Source organism: Podarcis pityusensis (assembly GCF_964106645.2).
Source record: "Podarcis pityusensis genome assembly, chromosome: 15".
NCBI lineage: Eukaryota > Metazoa > Chordata > Lepidosauria > Squamata > Lacertidae > Podarcis > Podarcis pityusensis.
Genome location: NC_138040.1, coordinates 32,134,628 through 32,153,954, shown reverse-complemented (window position 1 = coordinate 32,153,954; position 19,327 = coordinate 32,134,628). Strand labels below are relative to the sequence as shown.

Sequence of the window (19,327 nt, the reverse complement as noted above, 5' to 3'; positions counted from 1 at the left end):
GAGATTATCTGTTCCAAGTGGGCAATGACTGGAACCCTGGAGTGGCATGCAGGAATGTCGGGTGTTGAAAAAGACCCCATCCATCTCCCAGCCCCTTTGACCCCAAGATTCTGTATCAGGGGTGCCAACTTGAATAAAACATTGGGGGAGTCCAAGGGGGAGGCCCCCAGTAGGGGGAGGCCCCCTACTGGATCCCTACCAATCCAAATGGAAAGCGACACTGCATGGAAAGCTAAGAGGCTTGGGGTTTTCCCCACAGGCCCTGATAGCTGTAGGTTATGAGAAAGCTAGAGCAATAATCCACCAACGAATTTGGGATGTGGAACTGCAATGCCACGTGAGCGAGATGCAGTGGCGTAGCGTGGGGGGTGCCAGGGGTGCCGGCCGCACCGGGCGCAACATCTGGGGGGGCGCGAGTCCAGAGGGAAGGGACAAGTTCCTTCCTCCGCCGGGCTCCCCGCCGCCACCGCCAGCCTTGCGCCCCTAGCGCGCGCGCGCCCCCCGCCGCCGCTGCGCTCCACTCACTGCTCGCAGGAGGAGCAGCCGCTGCAGCAGCGCCGACGCTGCCACCGGCGCCTGGCCGGGCACGGGCAGCCTCCGCACCCCGACGCCGACACCATCCCCTCGGCCCAGCCACAGGCGGCAGCTGCTTCTGCCGACTGGGAGGGAGGAGAGCTCCAAGGGGCCTCGCTGCGCCTAAACCCTCCGAGAGGAAGCCGGCGGGCGGGCGAGGGTCTCCCGGCAGAAGGGGGCGCCGCTGGCTCCGGCTCTCAGCGCTGGCTCTCCGGCTCTCTCTTGACTCATGGCTTCCCGGGGCTGAGAGAAGCAGGCTCAGCCTGGAATAATATTGAGTTGGATAATGGCTGGTGGGAAAGGGGTTAGGCAGGGACCCTCTCCTCTACGCTCTGCTGCCCCCCCCCCCCCGCCATTCAGACTGCTCAGGCCAGGTAGAAACCTCCTTCTACTAAGTAAGACGTAGGAAATGCCACTAAAACAATTTTGCTTTATCCCAAAGCTGTGGAAACTTTAAAGATATTGTACACTTTATCCAAAAACGGTGTTTTTCTTGACTGAAAGTTACTCTGGCTGCTACTTCGTTCTGCAGCTCTAGCAGCACTTCTTGCAAAGAAACAGCAACGTCTTTTTCTTGTTTATTTCTCTAGGTCACTTCTGTTTTCTTCACTTCTCACTTCTCTCTCTGCCCCCCCCCCCCAGTCTCGTGCCGTACCCGCCCCATTTACACGATTTTCATCTGTGGCCCCCTTGGAATATCCTGGGGGGAGGGCCCAGGGAGCCATATGGCCCCCAGTTGAGAAACACTGCGCTAAAAGATGGCCAGAATGCAGAAGCCTAATACAAAAAAGTCATAAAAATCCAAATCTGTCAGGAGCACCCATCCCTCTGCCCTTCAGCCTCACTGGAGGCACCTGGCGCACAGAGGGAATAGACACCCCCCTGCGCAAAGCCCGGGTCTGGGGTCTCTCCTCGGTAGCCGGCGGGCATCGTGGGGAGCGCGGAAAGACCCGGTGCAGGATGTGAACGGCCATGTTTATGCTGTGAAGCGCCCTGAGATATATGGATGAAGGGCGGTATACAAATTTAATTCACCGCCACCATCATCTTCGAGGGTGGGGGCTGGGAAAAGAGAGGGGGGGTTCTCCCTTTCTAGACCTCTTTAAAATATGCTCGCGATGGCTCCTGGCCACAAAGGCTAAGCGTGGCACTCAGTGGCGTAGCGTGGGGGTGCAGGGGGGGCGGCCGTACCTGGCGCAACATCTGGGGGGCGCGCTCCACGGGTTAGGGGGCGCAAAATCCACGGGTTAGGGGGCGCAAATTACTTGCCTTGCCCCGGGTGCTGACAACCCACGCTACGCCACTGGCGAGATGAATAAACACCCGGCAATAAAAGATAATGGGAGAGGATTTACCCCAGCAAATTATTTGTCAAAATTACAAATACCCAAATACAGACGGTCATTTACCCTCACTAGATTCAACGTGCTGCCATCTGCCTTATTGCAGGGCAGATTCGAGGGTAAACCATATGTGAAATAAGTCTGTCCCTGCGGCTTGATAGAGGTAGAAACTGTCTCTCATGTCTTGTTATGCTGCCGTTTCTACGGGGATATACACTCGGTATTTATCACTCCTGTTATACAAAAATCTCCAAATGGGTCCGAACTTCAATGTCTAAAACAAGAGGACAAGGTAGAGGACAAGGATCTATAGATTACGCTAAGGGTGGCCAAATTCTGTGCAACTGCCATAAAACTTAGGGAACAAGATGTACTACCAAAATGATTAAGGTTTTAAATGACAATTTTAGGTTATATTTTAGTCATCAAGATTTAATATATATTTTTAACTGCCACTATATCTGAATTGCCTCTGTTATACCCAAATGCAATTCAATGTATTCCTGTTGTGTTTTATGATTTTCCTGATATTGTAAGTGAGCCGGAACTGGCCTGTGACCGTAATAATAAAGTCCTGCCCCACATAATCAAAAGACTTGGCACACAGAGACCATTTGAATGGAAATGCCCATCAATTTTGGGGGGCCTGGATCTCATGGTTTGCATATCCTATGTTCAGGATGTGTAAACCATGAAATGCCCTCGTAGGGTTCCCTTCTCTGCTCCCAAGTCCCACAAAGTGGCAGACTGAGGCAGTCCCTTCTCATCATCTTGCTGCTTATGTCCTGTCTCTTTTGACTCTCATATTTAGAGGCATCTCCCCCACTCCATTTCTGAATCGCACTGCAAGCAGCCACAGGAACTCTTACCTTGTTTCCACCCAATTAGCCTGTGTACTTGAAGTGCTGTGAAAAGAACAAGGTGAAGAATCTTACCGTACAGCACATTTGATGTGAGTGTGAAACAGCTTAGATACAGAGTTTTACGGGGAAATGAAAAACGGACCATTGGACAGCTGATACAAGTAGCTAGAGATTAATTCAGGAACTGCTCTTCCCCATCTGGTTCTTAATTAAACATTGTACTATCTCAGGCACAGGCAAACTCGATATTTTGGGACTACAACTCCCACCATCCCTATGCCTGTACTATCTCCATTAAACGTTACTGTACACTCTTTCCATCACCTTCCCAAAGTTGGGCAAGCATTAGGTAGGCTTTGGGAAGGATCTGGGAGGACTCTGGGACCCTGTCAGCCACAGCCCTCATGCCTCGTTCGCAAAGCAAGTTAGGCTTTGGGAAGGAGGTGGGTAGACGGCCTCTCAGCTCAGTTCACCATGTGCCGGGAAACTGGTCACGCTGCTCTAAAAACACCTCTGCTGATGGCACAGCCAATAATCCAAGAGGTAGGTGGGCTTCAGCTTCCCCATCCGTAATCTGCTTTCACTTCTAATTGTTTTATTTATTTAGAGATTACTGTAAGAACTAAGGGCAGGAATGCTTACATCCCCCCCCCCCTTATTACAGGGTTAACACCTCCCTAGGCAGCTTACAAGAATTTTGGGGTCCCCACTGAAGTTGAATTTGTGGGCCATGGGAGTCTGTAGGGGAAGGGTGTGGAAAGATGGAGTCACTATATGTTGCTGGACAACAACTCCTATTAACATCTCTTTTTTTAAAAAGTGATGCAGCATAACACCTCCAGCAGCAGAGAATCAGTTCAGTACAAAACTCCCTAGAAACACAAGGGCAACTTATAAAAAGATTTTCACTTCAAACATTTGGTTGTTTTTAAGGTTTAGGGGAAAGGAGGGGGTATTAAAATTGTCCTTACCAGATGGGTGACACTCAAAAACACATTGGTATAAATCTAGGAAGTTGTTTCCATTGCCTCCGCAACCACTGTAAATGAATTCCCTGCACATTTTGCTCTTAACATCATAGTAAAAATGTGTAAGGAAGGTCTTGCATTTTCCATAAACCGGAGTGAGTGTGCATTTTTTAGGTATAGTTCCTGGAGGAAGGATGGGAAGAGGAACAGCCACAGGTACCATATATGTTAGCTCATCTTATGAAGCACAGAAGATAATACCATTTGAAGACATTTGTTAACCCGACATCTGATATCTTCTCTACCAAGTAGCCAAAGATGGAGCCTACACATTGGGACCCAAGAGGCATACACATTAAAGAGCCCAATCTGGAGTCCAGTTGTAGAGTTCAGTGGTGGTTTTCCCCCATAGCCTTTAAGAAGACTGCAGCACTTAAGAATAATAAATTCAGTGAATGTCTGTGGGGTCACACTGACAACGAAGCTGTTGCACACACACACACACACACACACACACACACACCCCGAGGCACTAAAGGCAGCAGATTCCCACATGGAATGTATTAGTTGCTGTCGAATGCAGTGCATCCATAATTCTCAAGTCAAATGTAGAATCAGCTGCAACTTTGAGCAAAGTTTGCTATTGTAATCCAAACTGAGATCATGAAATAATTTATATTTCCTACCCCATGGGATGCTAGCCCAAGGGCTTTTTAGCCATATTGATTTCATTTTCTTTTAGTGTTAAGAATGTCTCTCCAAAAGCCAAAGAAGGTGATGCTTTCGAACTGGAGCTGGAATTTTTTCCTAGAAAGGGCACTATCAGCTCATGTGATGTTGCCTGTGTAGACACTATCTGTGTAAAGCAAATTGTGTTCTTCAAAGAATCCTGGGAACAGTAGTTTGTTCTGGGTGCTGTGAATTGTAGCTCTGTGGGCACTGTAGGCCTTGGGGTAGGAGGGATCCATGTGCCTTAAGTGTACAGTGGTACCTCGCAAGACGAATGCCTCACAAGACAAAAAACTCGCTAGACGAAAGGGTTTTTTGTTTTTTGAGCTACTTCGCAAGACGATTTTCCCTATGGGCTTGCTTCACAAGACGGAAACGTCTTGCAAGTTTGTTTCCTTTTTCTTAACACCGTTAATACAGTTGCGACTTGACTTCGAGGAGCAACTCATAGAATGCGGTGTGGTAGCCTTTTTTGAGGTTTTTAAAGACTTTGGTGATTTTTGAAGCTTTTCCAAAACTTTCCCGACACCGTGCTTCGCAAGACGAAAAGAATCGCAAGACGACAAAACTCGCGGAACGAATTAATTTCGTCTTGCGAGGCACCACTGTATGGTGTAGAGGCAGCCATTGTTTCCAAGGGGGAGGGGAAATATGGGTTCTCCAATGTCATTATTTTTGTATAGCATTGTTTCCTGAGGCGTTTCTGGATTTGTTCAACAGGAACTGCGCTTTCTCATCTCTGGGAGATGTTGCTTTTACCTTTAAGAAGTTATCGACTATAAAGAAGGAAAAGATTTAAAATCCCAGTGAACACTTCCTATTACTGTAGATTTATGTGTCAAGAGACTTCCAAACTTGAATTTTAAAAACTGGATTTGTAACAAAGAAGGGTATGCCTCCCATTATCACTAGTTACAGGGCAGGCTCAAACTATTATACCACTTTAAACATTCATGGCTTCCCCAAATTACATTGGGAACTGTAGTTTATTAGGGATGATGAGACTTGTTAGGAGACCCCAAGCCCCCTCCCACAGCAACAATTCCCAAATTTGCCCGGGAAGAAGCCTTGGCTCTTAAACCACTTTGTACATTGAGGAGAAGGGGATCTCCTAACAATTCTCAGCCCGTTGACCAAGTTACATTTCCCAGGGATCTTTCGTAGTTTAAAGGGGAATAATACTGCTTTAGAGGTAGAGCACAGATGGGACCCTATGTATTCATCAGGGTGAAAGTGTAGAGGCAAGGATACAGGCAGGCTGAACAAAAGGTGAAAAACAGAACATTTCTCTGAGTCTCCCAGAGTCAATGGTGACTTACACATGCCAGAGAACTGTCTCCATGATGACGCCCAATGCCCAACCTGCCCAATCCCGTCCAATCTGCAGGGGATTCCTAACTTGCAGAGAGGCCTGGCATATTGCACACTTGATGCATAGAAGGGCCAGAAGGCTTACCTGCTGAACGGAAAAAACCCTGCACCTTAGAACAAGGTGCCAATATCCCCATGATAATGACCAGGAGTGTAGTGCTATTGCACTGCATGTTGATGTGAATATTCAGTGCTGAGAGGAACCTCCTTAATATAGTATTCAATAGTGATGTGGAGGGAGATAACCACCTGGACAATGAACATATTTTTTTAATAGGTAGGGACACTCTGAGGCACCTGTGCTCAGATCAAGGTAACCTCCTGCTTGCAAATGAGGACTGCTCTGAACTAGGGACATAGAGGAACTATCTATCAGGTCAATCAGCATAAACTTGGCATTGCCAGAAAGAGTTCTGTTTCCATTAGATGGTGATACAAACCCACTCTGCTGCCTCCTCCTTCTCTAGGCACCTGTACTTCCTGGCACCTGATGACAAACAACAAGGGATTGTTGGGGGCAGGTAAAGTCATGCCTTCCGACATTGTTGGGTAGAATTCCTAAGGCATTTTGGGAGCAGGCACTCTTTTGTCACCTTGCCCTGCAATGCTTCGTGTGCATGCCCTGTGCGCTGGGCATGCGTGCCTGGTTGAATGCAGAAACAGTGGGGTTTTGTGTCCTTTTTTTAAAAAAAAAAATTTTTATTAAGGATTTTCTTGTTTTACAGAAGTAAGTGTAATGCCTCGTATTTTTTTCCCCCCATGTAACATTTTTACAAATCCGTTTCATTTGTTGAGGCATTAGGGGGAGAAGAAAAAAAGGAAAAAAGAAAGGGGGGTGGAGAGAGGGAAGATGGATGGGGGTGGGGTCGGGTGGCGGTGTTTCTATTATGTTTAATGTATGTAGAGTTTGGTGTCAGCGTTGCTTGTGTTGTTCACTTGTGTTCCTTTGGTGGTGAGAGAGGTTGGGGTTGGCCTAGGGTGTGATTGTTTGCTTGTGATTGGCTGTGGTGATCTTTGTTTTCGTGTGTGAGTGAGGTGGGTGGGTGTTTTGGATCAGGTTAGCCATATTGATTTGTATGCTGTTGGTGGATTATTGTCATTGTCCTGTTGGGCTGTGTATGTGATAAAGGGGAGCCATACCGGGGTGAAGGCGTCTTCTTCTGTTTGTCCCTGTGTCAGTTTCAGTTTATTAGTTAATTTTTCTAGTAGGGCTGTTTCCCATACTATTTGGTACCATTGGTCCATGTTTACTCCTGACAGGTCTCTCCAATGTCTGGTTATGGTGTTTCTGGCTGCTGAAAGTAGGTGAGTTATGAGTTCTTTGTGGTGTAAATGGGCATTGTTGTCTTGGAAGATGTTTAGTAGGGCCAATTCTGGGGTGATGTCTATTACTTGCTTAGTTATTTTACATATTTCTTGTATGGCTGTTGTCCAGAATAGTTGGATTTTGGGACACTCCCACCACATGTGGAGGTATGTGCCTGTGGAGGTGCACCCTCTCCAGCATTTTGGTGAGGTTCCTGGGTGTATTAGCACTAGTTTCCTTGGTGTTAGGTACCACCTGTAGGTGAGTTTCAGTGTGAGTTCTTTTCTTTTCGTTGATATGGATTTAAAGGGGGGTAGGGGGGTTTTGTGTACTTGCTTCATTCATAGTCCAAGTCACTAGTGGCAAGGATGAAGAATCCCAGTCCTTTTTGTGGGGACACAGGTGAGGCCTGATATTTTGCCCAAGGGCAGGAAGGGAGATGATACCTCCCTGAATTACTGCTTGGACTAATTTGATCTGCTTGATTGGTTCAGTTATTTGATTATGCAGATCCCCTGAGTTCTTGTTGCTATATTTAAACAAATACAACCTTTTCCCATTACAAGGTGTGCTTTGAGTTTGCTTTGAGGGTGTGATGGCAAATGGTGTGTTGGCATTTCAATGTGCAGAGAGGACAGATTAACTGCTTGTGTGATCTGCTTCTTCTTCAGGGAGTGAAACCCAGTTGAGATGATGGTCCTGGGACCTTTGTCAAGGGGCAATGCTGAAGTCCCCTTCTTTACTTGAGTCTTTCCTTAGGCAGACTAAGGCCTTATCCACACTTCTTCTTTCCCAGCTGCTTTCCTCTGGGGGAAACCACTCTTTAGCACTCAATAGGAGCAAACAGCGGGTGGTGCTGTGGGTTAAACCACAGAGCCTAGGGCTTGCCGATCAGAAGGTCAGTGGTTCGAATCCTCGCAACAGGGTGAGCTCTCATTGCTCAGTCCCGGCTCCTGCCAACCTAGCAGTTCGAAAGCACGTCAAAGTGCAAGTAGATAAATAGGTACCGCTCTGGCGGGAAGGTAAACGGAGTTTCCATGTGCTGCTCTGGTTTGACAGAAGCGGCTTAGTTATGCTGTCCACATGACCTGGAAGCTGTATGCTGGCTCCCTCGGCCAATAAAGAAAGATGAGCACCGCAACCCCAGAGTCGGCCGTGACTGGACCTAATGGTCAGGGGTCCCTTTACCTTTACCTAGGAGCAACCAGCAATTTGGGGTTTCTCCGGATTGACTTTTGCTCCAATTTAGCACTAAAGAGAGGGTTTTCTCAGGGATAGGAGCAGAACAAAGGGAAAACTGCTCAGACCCATTCTTTCTAGGCACAAGAGAAGCAGAAGTGTGGATGAGCCTTTAGCAAAACACTAAAATATATGGAAACAGTTCTCAGTTTTACTACAGCAAAGTGATTTCTCTTGCCCTGAGAATATTTCTTGGCAAATTTGACTTATGGTGGAGAAATCTTGGAACTAGCTATGTCAATGGTAAACTATTCAAAACAAAATTCTCAAAATACTTCTTGGTTTATCCACCTCTGTTCTGGAGCTTTCCCTGTGAAAACCTGCTCTTTAAAGCTCAGTCAGAGCAAATGTCAATCCACGGAAAGCCCAAATTAATGTTTGCTCCAATGGAGCACTAAAGTACAGGTTTTCAGGGGGAAAGCTCAGAGCAATTTACACACAACCCCCCCCCCCCGGCTTAGGTACAGAGCTTTTAAACACTGACCTGTGTCTGGAAAGAGCAAGGCAAAAGTTAAGTGTGGATGAGCCCTGGGACTATCCCAGTACAGTTTTATAATTTTATGGCTTCGTTTATGTACTATTTTGAACTTCTTAATATGGAGAATTTTGGAATTCTTGTGGAAGGTTTTATGGAGCAGCTACAATCATATAGGGAGACTACTTGGTTAGCAAATTGTTAGTTTTTGATATAATTCCTCAGGTTCTTACAAAGTGGACCCTAGATCAGATTCAAAGATATATAAGGAATTAGCTGGGAGATTTCTATCCCCAACAAAGCCCACACGTGCTGTGCTATCAACTCATAGTTTCCATCAATCCCCTCCTAGCAGCTCTTTCCATTTAACTAATCTGGACTCACCTCTCACATTGGAGGCAGATAGATAACTCCATATCAAGGTAAAACCTCTTTTTCATTGGGAGTTGCTACCCTGCTTCAAATAATCTTGCCCTGGTTTAAAAGTTCATCACTTCTTATTCTCCCCACATTTACACTAAGGATGTGTGGATTTTAAGACATTTGGGATAATAATAATAATAATAATAATAATACTCAAGAAACAGAGCCTGCAGGATGAAGAAGAAGAACATGTGAGTTTATTGGCAAGCATGCAAGAATGAAGCCTTTAGATGAAGGCATCGTTTTTTGGGAATGCGCATGCTGGTTTCCTCTGGTGCCGTTGTTCCAAAGGACCCAATGAGATGGTAATGAATCTGAAAATAGAAGAGGCCAAGCCCTGCACAAAGACTCAATGTGAACTTGAAGAAAGAAGAGGTAAAGGTAAAGGGACCCCTGACCATTAGGTCCAGTCGTGGACGACTCTGGGGTTGCAGCGCTCATCTCGCTTTACTGGCCGAGGGAGCCGGCGTACAGCTTCTGGGTCATGTGGCCAGCATGACTAAGCCGCTTCTGGCGAACCAGAGCAGCGCACGGAAACGCCGTTTACCTTCCCGCCAGAGCGGTACCTATTTATCTACTTGAACTTTGACGTGCTTTCGAACTGCTAGGTTGGCAGGAGCAGGGACCAAGCAATGGGAGCTCACCCCGTCACGGGGATTCGAACCGCCGACCTTCTGATCAGCAAGTCATACGCTCTGTGGTTTAACCCACAGCGCCACCCGCGTCCCAAAGAAGAGGTAGGTAGGAACAATTAAATGTGGTGGTGCAGCCAAGACCTATTTCCACCGAGATGAAACTATACTTTGGGGGGCTGTTTAGTTTGTGGGGATGCTGAGTTGGGGGGCGCACGACACAAGTTTATAAAATTAGGCATAGTGGAAAGAAAAGGGGGCAGATGTCACATACACAAGCCACCCACTATTTCTCCTCCTACTTCTCCAATTGAAGGCAGGGGGTGGGGGAGCAAAATGAGATTATAGAAAAGGACTCACTGTTGCTTGCTTGCTGGCTCTCCCTCTAGCAAGGTCAGATATCAGATGCTAAACGAAAGAAAGGAAAAATTCCTTAAGGTCAAGAAATACTCTCTCTTGCTCCCCTGCTTGTCTTTGAGGAGATCTGCCATTCAGCAACACAGCTCAGAGCACGCTCACAACCAATGAGGTACAGCCACAAACACACAGAGGGATGCTGTGGCAACTGAACCACCAAATCGCCTTTGGATTAGTTAAAGCTACGTCATATATTTAAAGCGCGAGGGCTCCTCTAATGAATCCTGGGGACTGTAGTTTATTAAGGGCCCTTGGAGCTCTCTGAGGGTTCACCCTTCACTACCCAGGAGTTTTGGGTGGGGAGGTGGGGAGTCATGATGTATAGCATGTGCACAGCATAAGTCAAAAAATAAAGACTGCCACCCTATGGTCACCTCACTTCAAAGAAGAAGAAGAAATCTGAATGTTCACGCAACCTCAATTAAGTGTATTTGCTCCTCAATTAAGGCCATAGATTTACAGGTACATGTATGCGGCTACTTGAAATTTTTAGCTAGCATAACCACTCAAGACTGTAATAATAATAATAATATTATAATAATTTATTATTTATACCCCGCCCATCTGGCTGAGTTTCCCCAGCCACTCTGGACGGCTTCCAATCAAGTGTTAAAAACAATACAGCATTAAATATTAAAAACTTCCCTAAACAGGGCTGCCTTCAGATGTCTTTTAAAGATAAGATAGCTACTTATTTCCTTCACATCTGAAGGGAGGGCGTTCCACAGGGCAGGCGCCACTACCGAGAAGGCCCTATGTCTGGTTCCCTGTAACCTCACTTCTCGCAATGAGGGAACCGCCAGAAGGCCCTCGGAGCTGGATCTCAGTGTCCGGGCTGAACAATGAGGGTAGAGACACTCCTTTAGGTATACAGGACCTTGTGTGGAATGTACTGATATGAGTGCCACGGATCACTATGGAATTGTACATTACCAATGTGTGACATGCCTTGGCACATCACCAGGTCATTCTACTAATCTTTGTGGGGAGACAGGTGGCGCTATGGTCTAAACCACTGAGCCTCTTGGGCTTGCTGATTGGAGAGCTGGTGGTTTGAGCCCACATGATGGGGTGCACTCCCATTGCTCTGTCTCAGCTTCTGCCAACCTAGCAGTTCGAAAGCATGCCAGCGCAAGGAGATAAATAGATACTACTGCAGTAGGAACGTAAATGGCATTTCCATGTGCTCTGGCACTCATCACAGTCTTCCATGCACCAGAAGCGGTTTAGTCATGCTGGCCACGTGACCCGGAAAGCTGTCGGTGGGCAAAGGCCAGCTCCCTCAGCCTGAAAAGTGAGATGAGCACCGTACCCCATAGTCACCTTTGACTGGAGTTAACCATTCAGGGGTCCTTTACCTTTTTACTAATTTTCAGAAACTTTTCAAAAATTGATTATTCATTGCAATTCTGGGCAGACAGATTCTTTTGTCATATTGGCCAAGAGGAACAGTGCTCATCTAGCTTTCTGGTGAAATAGTAAAGGGTAAAGGGACCCCTGACCATTAGGTCCAGTCGCAGACGACTCTGGGGTTGCGGCACTCATCTCGCTTTATTGGCCGAGGGAGCCGGTGTACAGCTTCCGGGTCATGTGGCCAGCATGACCAAACCACTTCTGGCGAACCAGAGCAGTGCACGGAAACGTCGTTTACCTTCCCACCGGAGTGGTACCTATTTATCTACTTGCACTTTGATGTGCTTTCGAACTGCTAGGTTGGCAGGAACAGGGACCAAGCAACAGGAGCTCACCTGTCATGGAGACTTGAACCACCGATCTGATCAGCAAGCCCTAGGCTCTGTGGTTTAACCCACAGTGCCACCCACGTCCCTAGTAGCTGAAACAGTAGGTGAAAGAGTAGCTTGCAGCAAAAAGATACCATCTTTCTGGCAACTGCCAACCATTTTGTGGGTTGTTGTTGTTGCTTTTCCTTCCTCCACCACCAAATCCTTCGACATTTTTTCAATAAAATGCATCAAACAGAATGCACCTTTCGCTACCTTAATCCACAACTCAAAGGCTATTCCAAGAAACAGAGCTTCTCCCTCTCCTATGAAATGAGGATGTTGAATTGATGCAGTTGGAACACAATCATTGCATAAATAACATTCAGAGAATAATGAAAGTTCTAAGTTCTAAACATTTCTGTGCCCTTACCATCGGCTGCACATGCCCAAAGGCATTCATTTTCTGTCTCAAAGTTATTCCTGTTCCCTGCACAGCCACCGTAGTTGAACGGCTTACAGGTCCTGCTACTGTAATCGTAGTAAAAGCGAGGTAAGTCCTTGTTGCAGCATCCCACGTCTAGGGGTTGGTCACAATAATCACGCAGAAAGTCTGATATTGCGGGGGGAGGGGGGGAAGGACAAAAACAAGGTTCATATCTGTTACTTCATTTCTTGAAGAAAACAGAATTTGAAGGTTTCCTGCTTGTTGTTGCAACACCTGAGATGATCTCAGTGACAATTATGAGAACTCTGCCCTGGGATCCAACAGCCACGTTGACAAGAGTGGGAAAAGCACAGATGAAAGAGACCAGTTGGACTTAAGTAGGATGAGGTTATGCCTTTTGAGATGCCTCAAGGTAGATTTAGTGTACTATCACAGAAAACGTACCAACAGCCTTTGATTTGGTGCAGCCAAGCTTCATAGAAAGAGACAGATCAAGATGTGAAATGAGAGTCTTGGGTTTCCTGCCTGTCCTTAACGCATTCTGAGGTAGTGGGGAGAGTGGGGCACTGCCTCACATCCCACCCTCTTTGCTTCAGGGACCCCCTTTCCCCTTCCATGCCCACCTTCTATGGTATAAGTAAGGGGAGTCTTGCTTTCTATGGCAGGTGAGGAAGCATGGTGGGCAAGGAGATCAGTAGAAGGACATAGCAATAGGGGCAGTAGGCTGCATACTCATACACGGCTTCAGATACTCTTCCACTGTCAATAAATAGACCCTTGAACCTAAGAGGAGAGAGGGAAGTAGGGGGTGTCCTAAGCTTCTTGGGCTGAGAGACCAATATGTAGTTTGGAGAAGAAAAGAGTGAAAACTTTTGGCTGAGAACTTTGAATTCAGAACTGAATGACACATACAGAAGACAACTGTCCTCTTGGGACATTATCTTGTCCCTCCCCAATCAGTAAGTTGCGTGGAGAGTTCCTACCCTCCCCCAGTGGAAATAAAGACACATGACACAATTAAGTAAGGTTAATGGGAGCAATTGGAGGTGGCAAAAGAGGGAGATCCCCAGCCGCCCCTGCATTAAATTGGGCAGGCCACACACCCCGAGCCAGCTGATTGGCTGTCCAGGGGATGACGCGACCGGGGATTCCCTCAATCGCGTGGAGGCTGAGAGCTGAGAATTGTAGTCCCAAAGCAGCTGGAGGACCGAGTTTGGCCATCACTGGCTTAGGGGCTGCAACGGATGCTTCTGGCCAGATCCCATGATGTATTGGGAGGAAATAAGCCCTTGGATCCTGGTGAAAACTGCTAAGAAGTAAAGACACAGTGAAGGAGGCCTTAAGGAACAGGCTGCATCAGAACTAAAGAAAGCCAGCAGGAGTGGAAGGCAAAATGCATATGAGAGTCAGAAGGAAAATGCTATGGAACTTTTACCTTTACTTGGCCCTTACCTTCAAGCTTGTCAGGATTGATCAGATGTTCGGGTGTTTCTGTTATAAGGAGAAGTAGAACCATGAGAGACCTTTTTCAGGCTGCAATTGTTCCTGAGCAATCTAGACTAACTCTTCACCCCAATTGTTTCTCCATTTGACCCTTTTGCATGGCTCTGTATGTTTTGTCGTATTTTATGCAATGCAACTTGCCATTGTTTTTATTGATTGTAACTTAGTCATTCTTTGCCATCTATTTTGTTGTTTCTTCGGCTTGTAAATTGCCTTGTGTTTAGTGATGCAGAAACATAATATACAAATTAGAAGTGAAATGAAATGGATGTTAGTATCCTGGAACTCAGCTTGGGACCCATAAGGCTGCCTTGCCCTTTCCCATTAATCTCCATGTGCCAGTGGTGGAGCAGAATCAGATTAGATACAGTACCTGGCACATAGTCTGATATGTTTCAGATGCCAGTACAAAACCCTTTGTTCAGCCAGGTGTTCAGGTGTCTTTTGTCAGTTTTCAAATTATAACATTAAAAAACAACAACTTTTCTTTTCTTAATGCTAGACTCAATTTTTTCCCCTTTGAAGCCAGCACTCTTTTTCTGCTCTAGCATCAAGCTTCCCCACTCTTGCATCAAACGCTACATTTCTGCTGATTTTCTAAATCAGAGAACTAATTTCCCCAACATGCTAACCTCTTAATACCAAAGCTCCCCCCCCCCCCGGCATGTCTATAGGGCAATATGATGCTGTAGTGGAGCTGCAATGCCACTAGAGCAGGCTTCCTCAAACTCGGCCCGCCAGATGTTTTGAGACTACAACTCCCATCATGCCGAGCTAACAGAACCAGTGGTCAGGGATGATGGGGATTGTAGTCCCAAAACATCTGGAGGGCCAAGTTTGGCCACCACTGCTTTAGATATTTGTGGGCTAAGGCTTTATGCACTAATGCAGGCTTCCTCAACCTCAGCCGTCCAGATATTTTGAGACTACAATTTCCATCATCCTTGACCACTGGTTCTGCTAGCTAGGGATCATGGGAGTTGTAAGCCAAAAACATCTGTAGGGCCGAGATTGAGGAAGCTTGCACTAGAGCATGCATAAAGTTAAGCAAAAAGTGCAAGTTCTTCGGGTTGATTGGGAAAAAAGATTAAAAGTGCTCATTCTTACCATACTTTTCACACTCCTCGTAGCATTCCCTGAAAGAATCAAAATTGTTCCCGTTGCTTCCACATCCACTATATATGAACACGAAACATCTCTTTCTCTCAGCATCGTAATAATAGCGCCGCTTACTTGCTTTGCAGTCTCCTAATATTAATGGCTGTTTGCATTTCGGAGGTGGGTCTGGAGGAGAAAAGCAGTATGTGGAAAGCTCACACATACCGCATTGGCCTGAATATAAGCCTGACTTTTTTCCCGATCATGAAAAGTTAAAGTGCGGCTTAAATTCATGACCTTACAAAAACTGGCTTTTACTATATCACTGCTGAAAGAAGATATGCGGTAAAATGGAACGGGTGTGAGTGCCTATATATAGGCAGCGGCTTATATTCGGGTTTTGTCTTTTTTACTCCCCCCCCCCCCGACTTTTAAAGGTGCTGCTTATATTCGGACCAATACAGTATATAAGCTCATCTAGGACTTGCCGATCAGAAGGTTGGCGGTTCGAATCCCCGTGACGGGGTGAGCTCCTGTTGTTTGGTCCGTGCTCCCGCCAACCTAGCAGTTCAAAAGCACGTCAAAGTGCAAGTAGATAAATAGGTACCGCTCCAGTGGGAAGGTAAACGGCGTTTCCGTGCACTGCTCTGGTTCGCCAGAAGCGGCTTAGTCATGCTGGCCACATGACCCGGAAGCTGTATGCCGGCTCCCTCGGCCAATAAAGCGAGATGAACGCCGCAAACCCAGAGTCAGCCACGACTGGACCTAATGGCCAGGGGTCCCCTTACTTTTTACCATAGTAGATGTAAATCCTATTTCAAAGCCCTGCATCTATGATTCAAACTGCTGAGATTATCTCTTCCAAGTGGGCAATGACAGGAACCCTGGAGTGGTATGCAGTAGTGTCAGCTGTTGAAGAAGACCCCTCCAACAGAAGTAATTTCAATTAAAAGGATAAATATGGAAGGGAAATGGCCGACATATAGAGATCTGCTCCCTAGTCCCACAGAATAAAGTATCAGGCTGAAGCAGTTGCTGCTCATCATCTTGCAGCTAATGTCCTGTTTTTGACTGGCTTGCCTATCATATTGACAGGCTCCCCCACCCACCCACCTCCAACTCAATTTTTGAATCACAAGGCAGACAACCATAACAACTCTTACCTTGTATATCTGTTGTTGACCTGAACTTTATAAGTGCTGTGAAAAGGGCAAGAAGACAAATCGTACACATTTGATGTGAGTGTGAAACCACATTAATACAGAAGGCAACTTTTCAACAGATTTTCACTTCAAACATTTGGTTGTTTTAAAGGTGTAAGGAAAAGGGGTGGGGGGATTAATTGTCCTTACCAAACTGTTGACACTTCAAAACACATTGGTAATAATATTGGAAGTTGTTTCCATTGCCTCCGCAACCACTGTAAATGAATTTCCTACACATGTTGCTCTTGGCATCATAGTAAAAATGTGGAAGGGATAAACTGCATTTTCCATACTTCGGAGTGAGTGTGCATTTTCTAGGCATAGTTTCTGGAGGAAGGACGAGAAGAGGAAATGTCCCAAGTACAATATATGTCATCTCATCCTTTGAAACACAGGACATAATACCATTTGAAGACATTTGTGAACCTTACACCTGATATCATCTCTACCAAAGATGCAAGCTCCACAATGAGACCCTACAAAGAGTCCCATGGTGGTTTCATAAGAAAACTGGATCCATGTGCTTTTTATATCTGGTGTGGAGGGAGTCATTGTTTGCAATAGTATAGTAAAATACATAAATGGGTCCTTACAGAGAGGCCTGGCATACTGCACACTTAATGCATTTAAGGACCAGAATTCTTACCTTCTGAACGGGGAAAGAAATAATGTGCCTTAGCGCAAGGTGCCAATAATCCCATGATGAGGACCAGGAATGCTGTGTTATTGCACTTCATGGTGGCTGCTGGATGTGAATGCTCAGTGCTGAGAGGAACCACTTTATATAGTATTCAATAGTGATGTGGAGGGGGATAATCATTTGAGCATTGAACACAATTTTCTAATAGGTAGGGACACTCTGAAGCACCTCTGCTTCGATCAAGGAAACATCCTGTTCTTGAATGAGGACTGTTCTGAAATAGGCACATGGAGGAACTATCAGGTCAAGCAGAAATAACCTTGGCAAAGCCAGAAAGAGTTCTGTAGATGGTGATACAAACCCACTCTGCTGCCTCCTCCTTCTCTAGGCATCTGTACAGACTGATACCTGATGACAGACAACAGTGAAAGTCATATTCTCCAGCATTCTTGGGACCCAAATCAGGGCGCTTCTTTTTTGGCTGAGCTTTCTCACACGCGTGAGATTGCAAGACTTGTGGCTTTCATTCCGGCGCTCTAGTGCCACCCAGCTGACTCGTGACAGGCTGAGCGTCTTTTGGTCCAGCATTCTGTCTTGAGGACTCGTTCCAGAGTGCTGGACCAAAACTCAAGGCATTCCATGATCCAATCAGAAGCCAAGATTGTCTTCTGTGATTCCAAGATTAAAACAGGACAGTTGAGGCATATGGGTGAGGTCATCCCTTCAAATAAACCATTGGGATCCACAGTATGCACTCCTGGTTGTTCCCAGGGCCACTGTGAAAAAAGGCCACAGTGAAAAAAGATTTTTCGGGATCCCCAGTAAGGGCAGACTGGCTAGAAAAGGGATTTGTATTTATGTTCAAAAAATAAAATAATATGCCCTGCCCGGTATACAAATGAAACATGGACTAGGAAATCCACAAATAATTAACGACACTACTGAGAAAGACAAAAATATACGTAACATAGCCAGCCCCTGGGCTGTGTGATCAGCTGCTTCAAAAACCTCACAAATGTCCTGTACTCAACACAAGAAAACTAGCCAGGTGAGCTATTCTGGAACCATCTTGTACTTAAGGAAGGGATGTGGGTGGGAAAAGGAACAGAGTACAATGAGTTTATCCACAGCAAAGCACAATCCAACCCCACTGGCTATTATTGGGGTACTGGGAGATCTCTCAGGCTGTATCTCTAGAGGAGCGGCAGGCAAAACAGGACCGGCTTCTACAGGTTTGAACCTCTCTTGTTAACTCTCTGCTTACTCTGTGGCAGGATCTTGGCTTCTGCTTGCTTCTAAGAGTGTGTGGGTAAGCAAGAGCCGTACTCATTCCACACCTTCCACCAGCACTTGCTACGGTTTTGGAATTGTTCCACAGATTAGGGCAATTACACTGTGTGAAATAGTCCCAGTTAAAAATAAGAAGCTTTTTCCAGTGACAAGCTGTATTTCCCAGAATAACTTGCAATTCATGACACAATAATGATTTCGATTATGATGAATTTCCCCATCACAAGTCTGTATCTGGGTAAACTTGTTGAATTAATACAGCCTACCTCAGCCTAGCAGACATTTTGAAGTGCAGCTTCCATCTGCCCTGACCAGTGGGAGTTGCAGTCCAACAACATTTGGAGGTCAGCAGCTTATAAGAAAGGGCACTTAACTTTTGCCTGGCACCTTCCCTGTCTGTGTTTGAGGGATGTTTCGTTTCGGGGGTTTTTCCTGGTTTTTTGTTTTGTTTTCTTTGCCCTGCTGCCCTAATATATATTTTTGTTCAAGTGTTTTTGTTTCAGTTTATACACAATGCAAGACACAACATGATAGAGGTGTATAAAATTATGCTTGACACAGAGAAGAAGATGGACTGAGAGAAGTTTTCTCCCTTTCTCATAACACTGTAACAGCAGAAGTTGTGGGCATCCAACAAAGCCTCTTTACTGCAGTGGCTAGAAATTCAGCTTTAATTTATTGCTTAGAAAAACTGTCACGGTCTGGGTCACCAGCATTTTGAATGTGTTATAAACATGTAACACCAGATGGCACTGGAGAGCAAAAAATAAAATTATTTGTGATTTTCCATAGCGGTTTTTTGTTTTGTTTTGCTATAACCATTTAATTTCTGACTTATTTATAGCGGGTTTTCCCCTGTGTGTAGATCTGCCCTGTGATTTTGGGTTAGGCATAGAATATCTATCTATCTATCAGCATATGACTGGCATTAAAGTTTAGAAGAAGAAACTCGCACTTTTAAAAACGATATTCCATGTATATGGCATAGGAGGCACCTTCGTCAAAGATGCAATCTATCCTATGAAAGAGTGAAAGGAGGCCTGCCTCTTCTAAGATGATGCCTAGTACTAGCTAGCATTTCAT

General features: G+C 45.8%; 1 protein-coding gene and 1 pseudogene across 7 annotated transcripts in view; both read right to left on the bottom strand.

The window, feature by feature from the left end:
* The window catches only part of LOC308464216 (BPTI/Kunitz domain-containing protein-like), an 11,793-nt pseudogene extending 5,682 nt beyond the window's left edge, over window positions 1-6,111 (bottom strand). The window contains exons 1-3 of the transcript XR_013991543.1: window positions 5,933-6,111; window positions 3,751-3,930; window positions 2,786-2,821 (exon numbers count right to left, since the gene is read on the bottom strand). The product of XR_013991543.1 is annotated as a BPTI/Kunitz domain-containing protein-like (transcript). The remainder of the gene's footprint in view (window positions 1-2,785; window positions 2,822-3,750; window positions 3,931-5,932) is intronic.
* Window positions 6,112-6,180: 69 nt separating this feature from the next.
* Window positions 6,181-18,354, bottom strand: LOC308464439 (PI-stichotoxin-Hcr2f-like). Of its 6 annotated transcripts, XM_080983773.1 has the most exons (9): window positions 17,316-17,331; window positions 16,961-17,228; window positions 16,462-16,641; window positions 16,273-16,308; window positions 15,119-15,295; window positions 13,961-13,999; window positions 12,494-12,673; window positions 10,283-10,330; window positions 6,181-6,334 (listed from the first exon to the last, which is right to left on the bottom strand). In XM_080983773.1, the coding sequence occupies exons 2-8, from the start codon at window positions 17,049-17,051 to the stop codon at window positions 10,317-10,319; spliced, it is 717 nt and encodes a 238-aa protein (XP_080839899.1). In that variant the 5' UTR covers window positions 17,052-17,228; window positions 17,316-17,331; the 3' UTR covers window positions 6,181-6,334; window positions 10,283-10,316. The 6 variants fall into 6 exon arrangements, with proteins under 6 accessions (XP_080839899.1, XP_080839901.1, XP_080839903.1 ...); XM_080983775.1 differs by lacking the exons at window positions 6,181-6,334; window positions 16,961-17,228; window positions 17,316-17,331 and adding exons at window positions 9,470-9,604; window positions 18,219-18,354; XM_080983777.1 differs by lacking the exons at window positions 6,181-6,334; window positions 16,961-17,228; window positions 17,316-17,331 and adding exons at window positions 9,470-9,604; window positions 18,219-18,354 and having other exon boundaries at window positions 15,119-15,147.
* Between the last annotated feature and the right edge of the window lie 973 nt (window positions 18,355-19,327).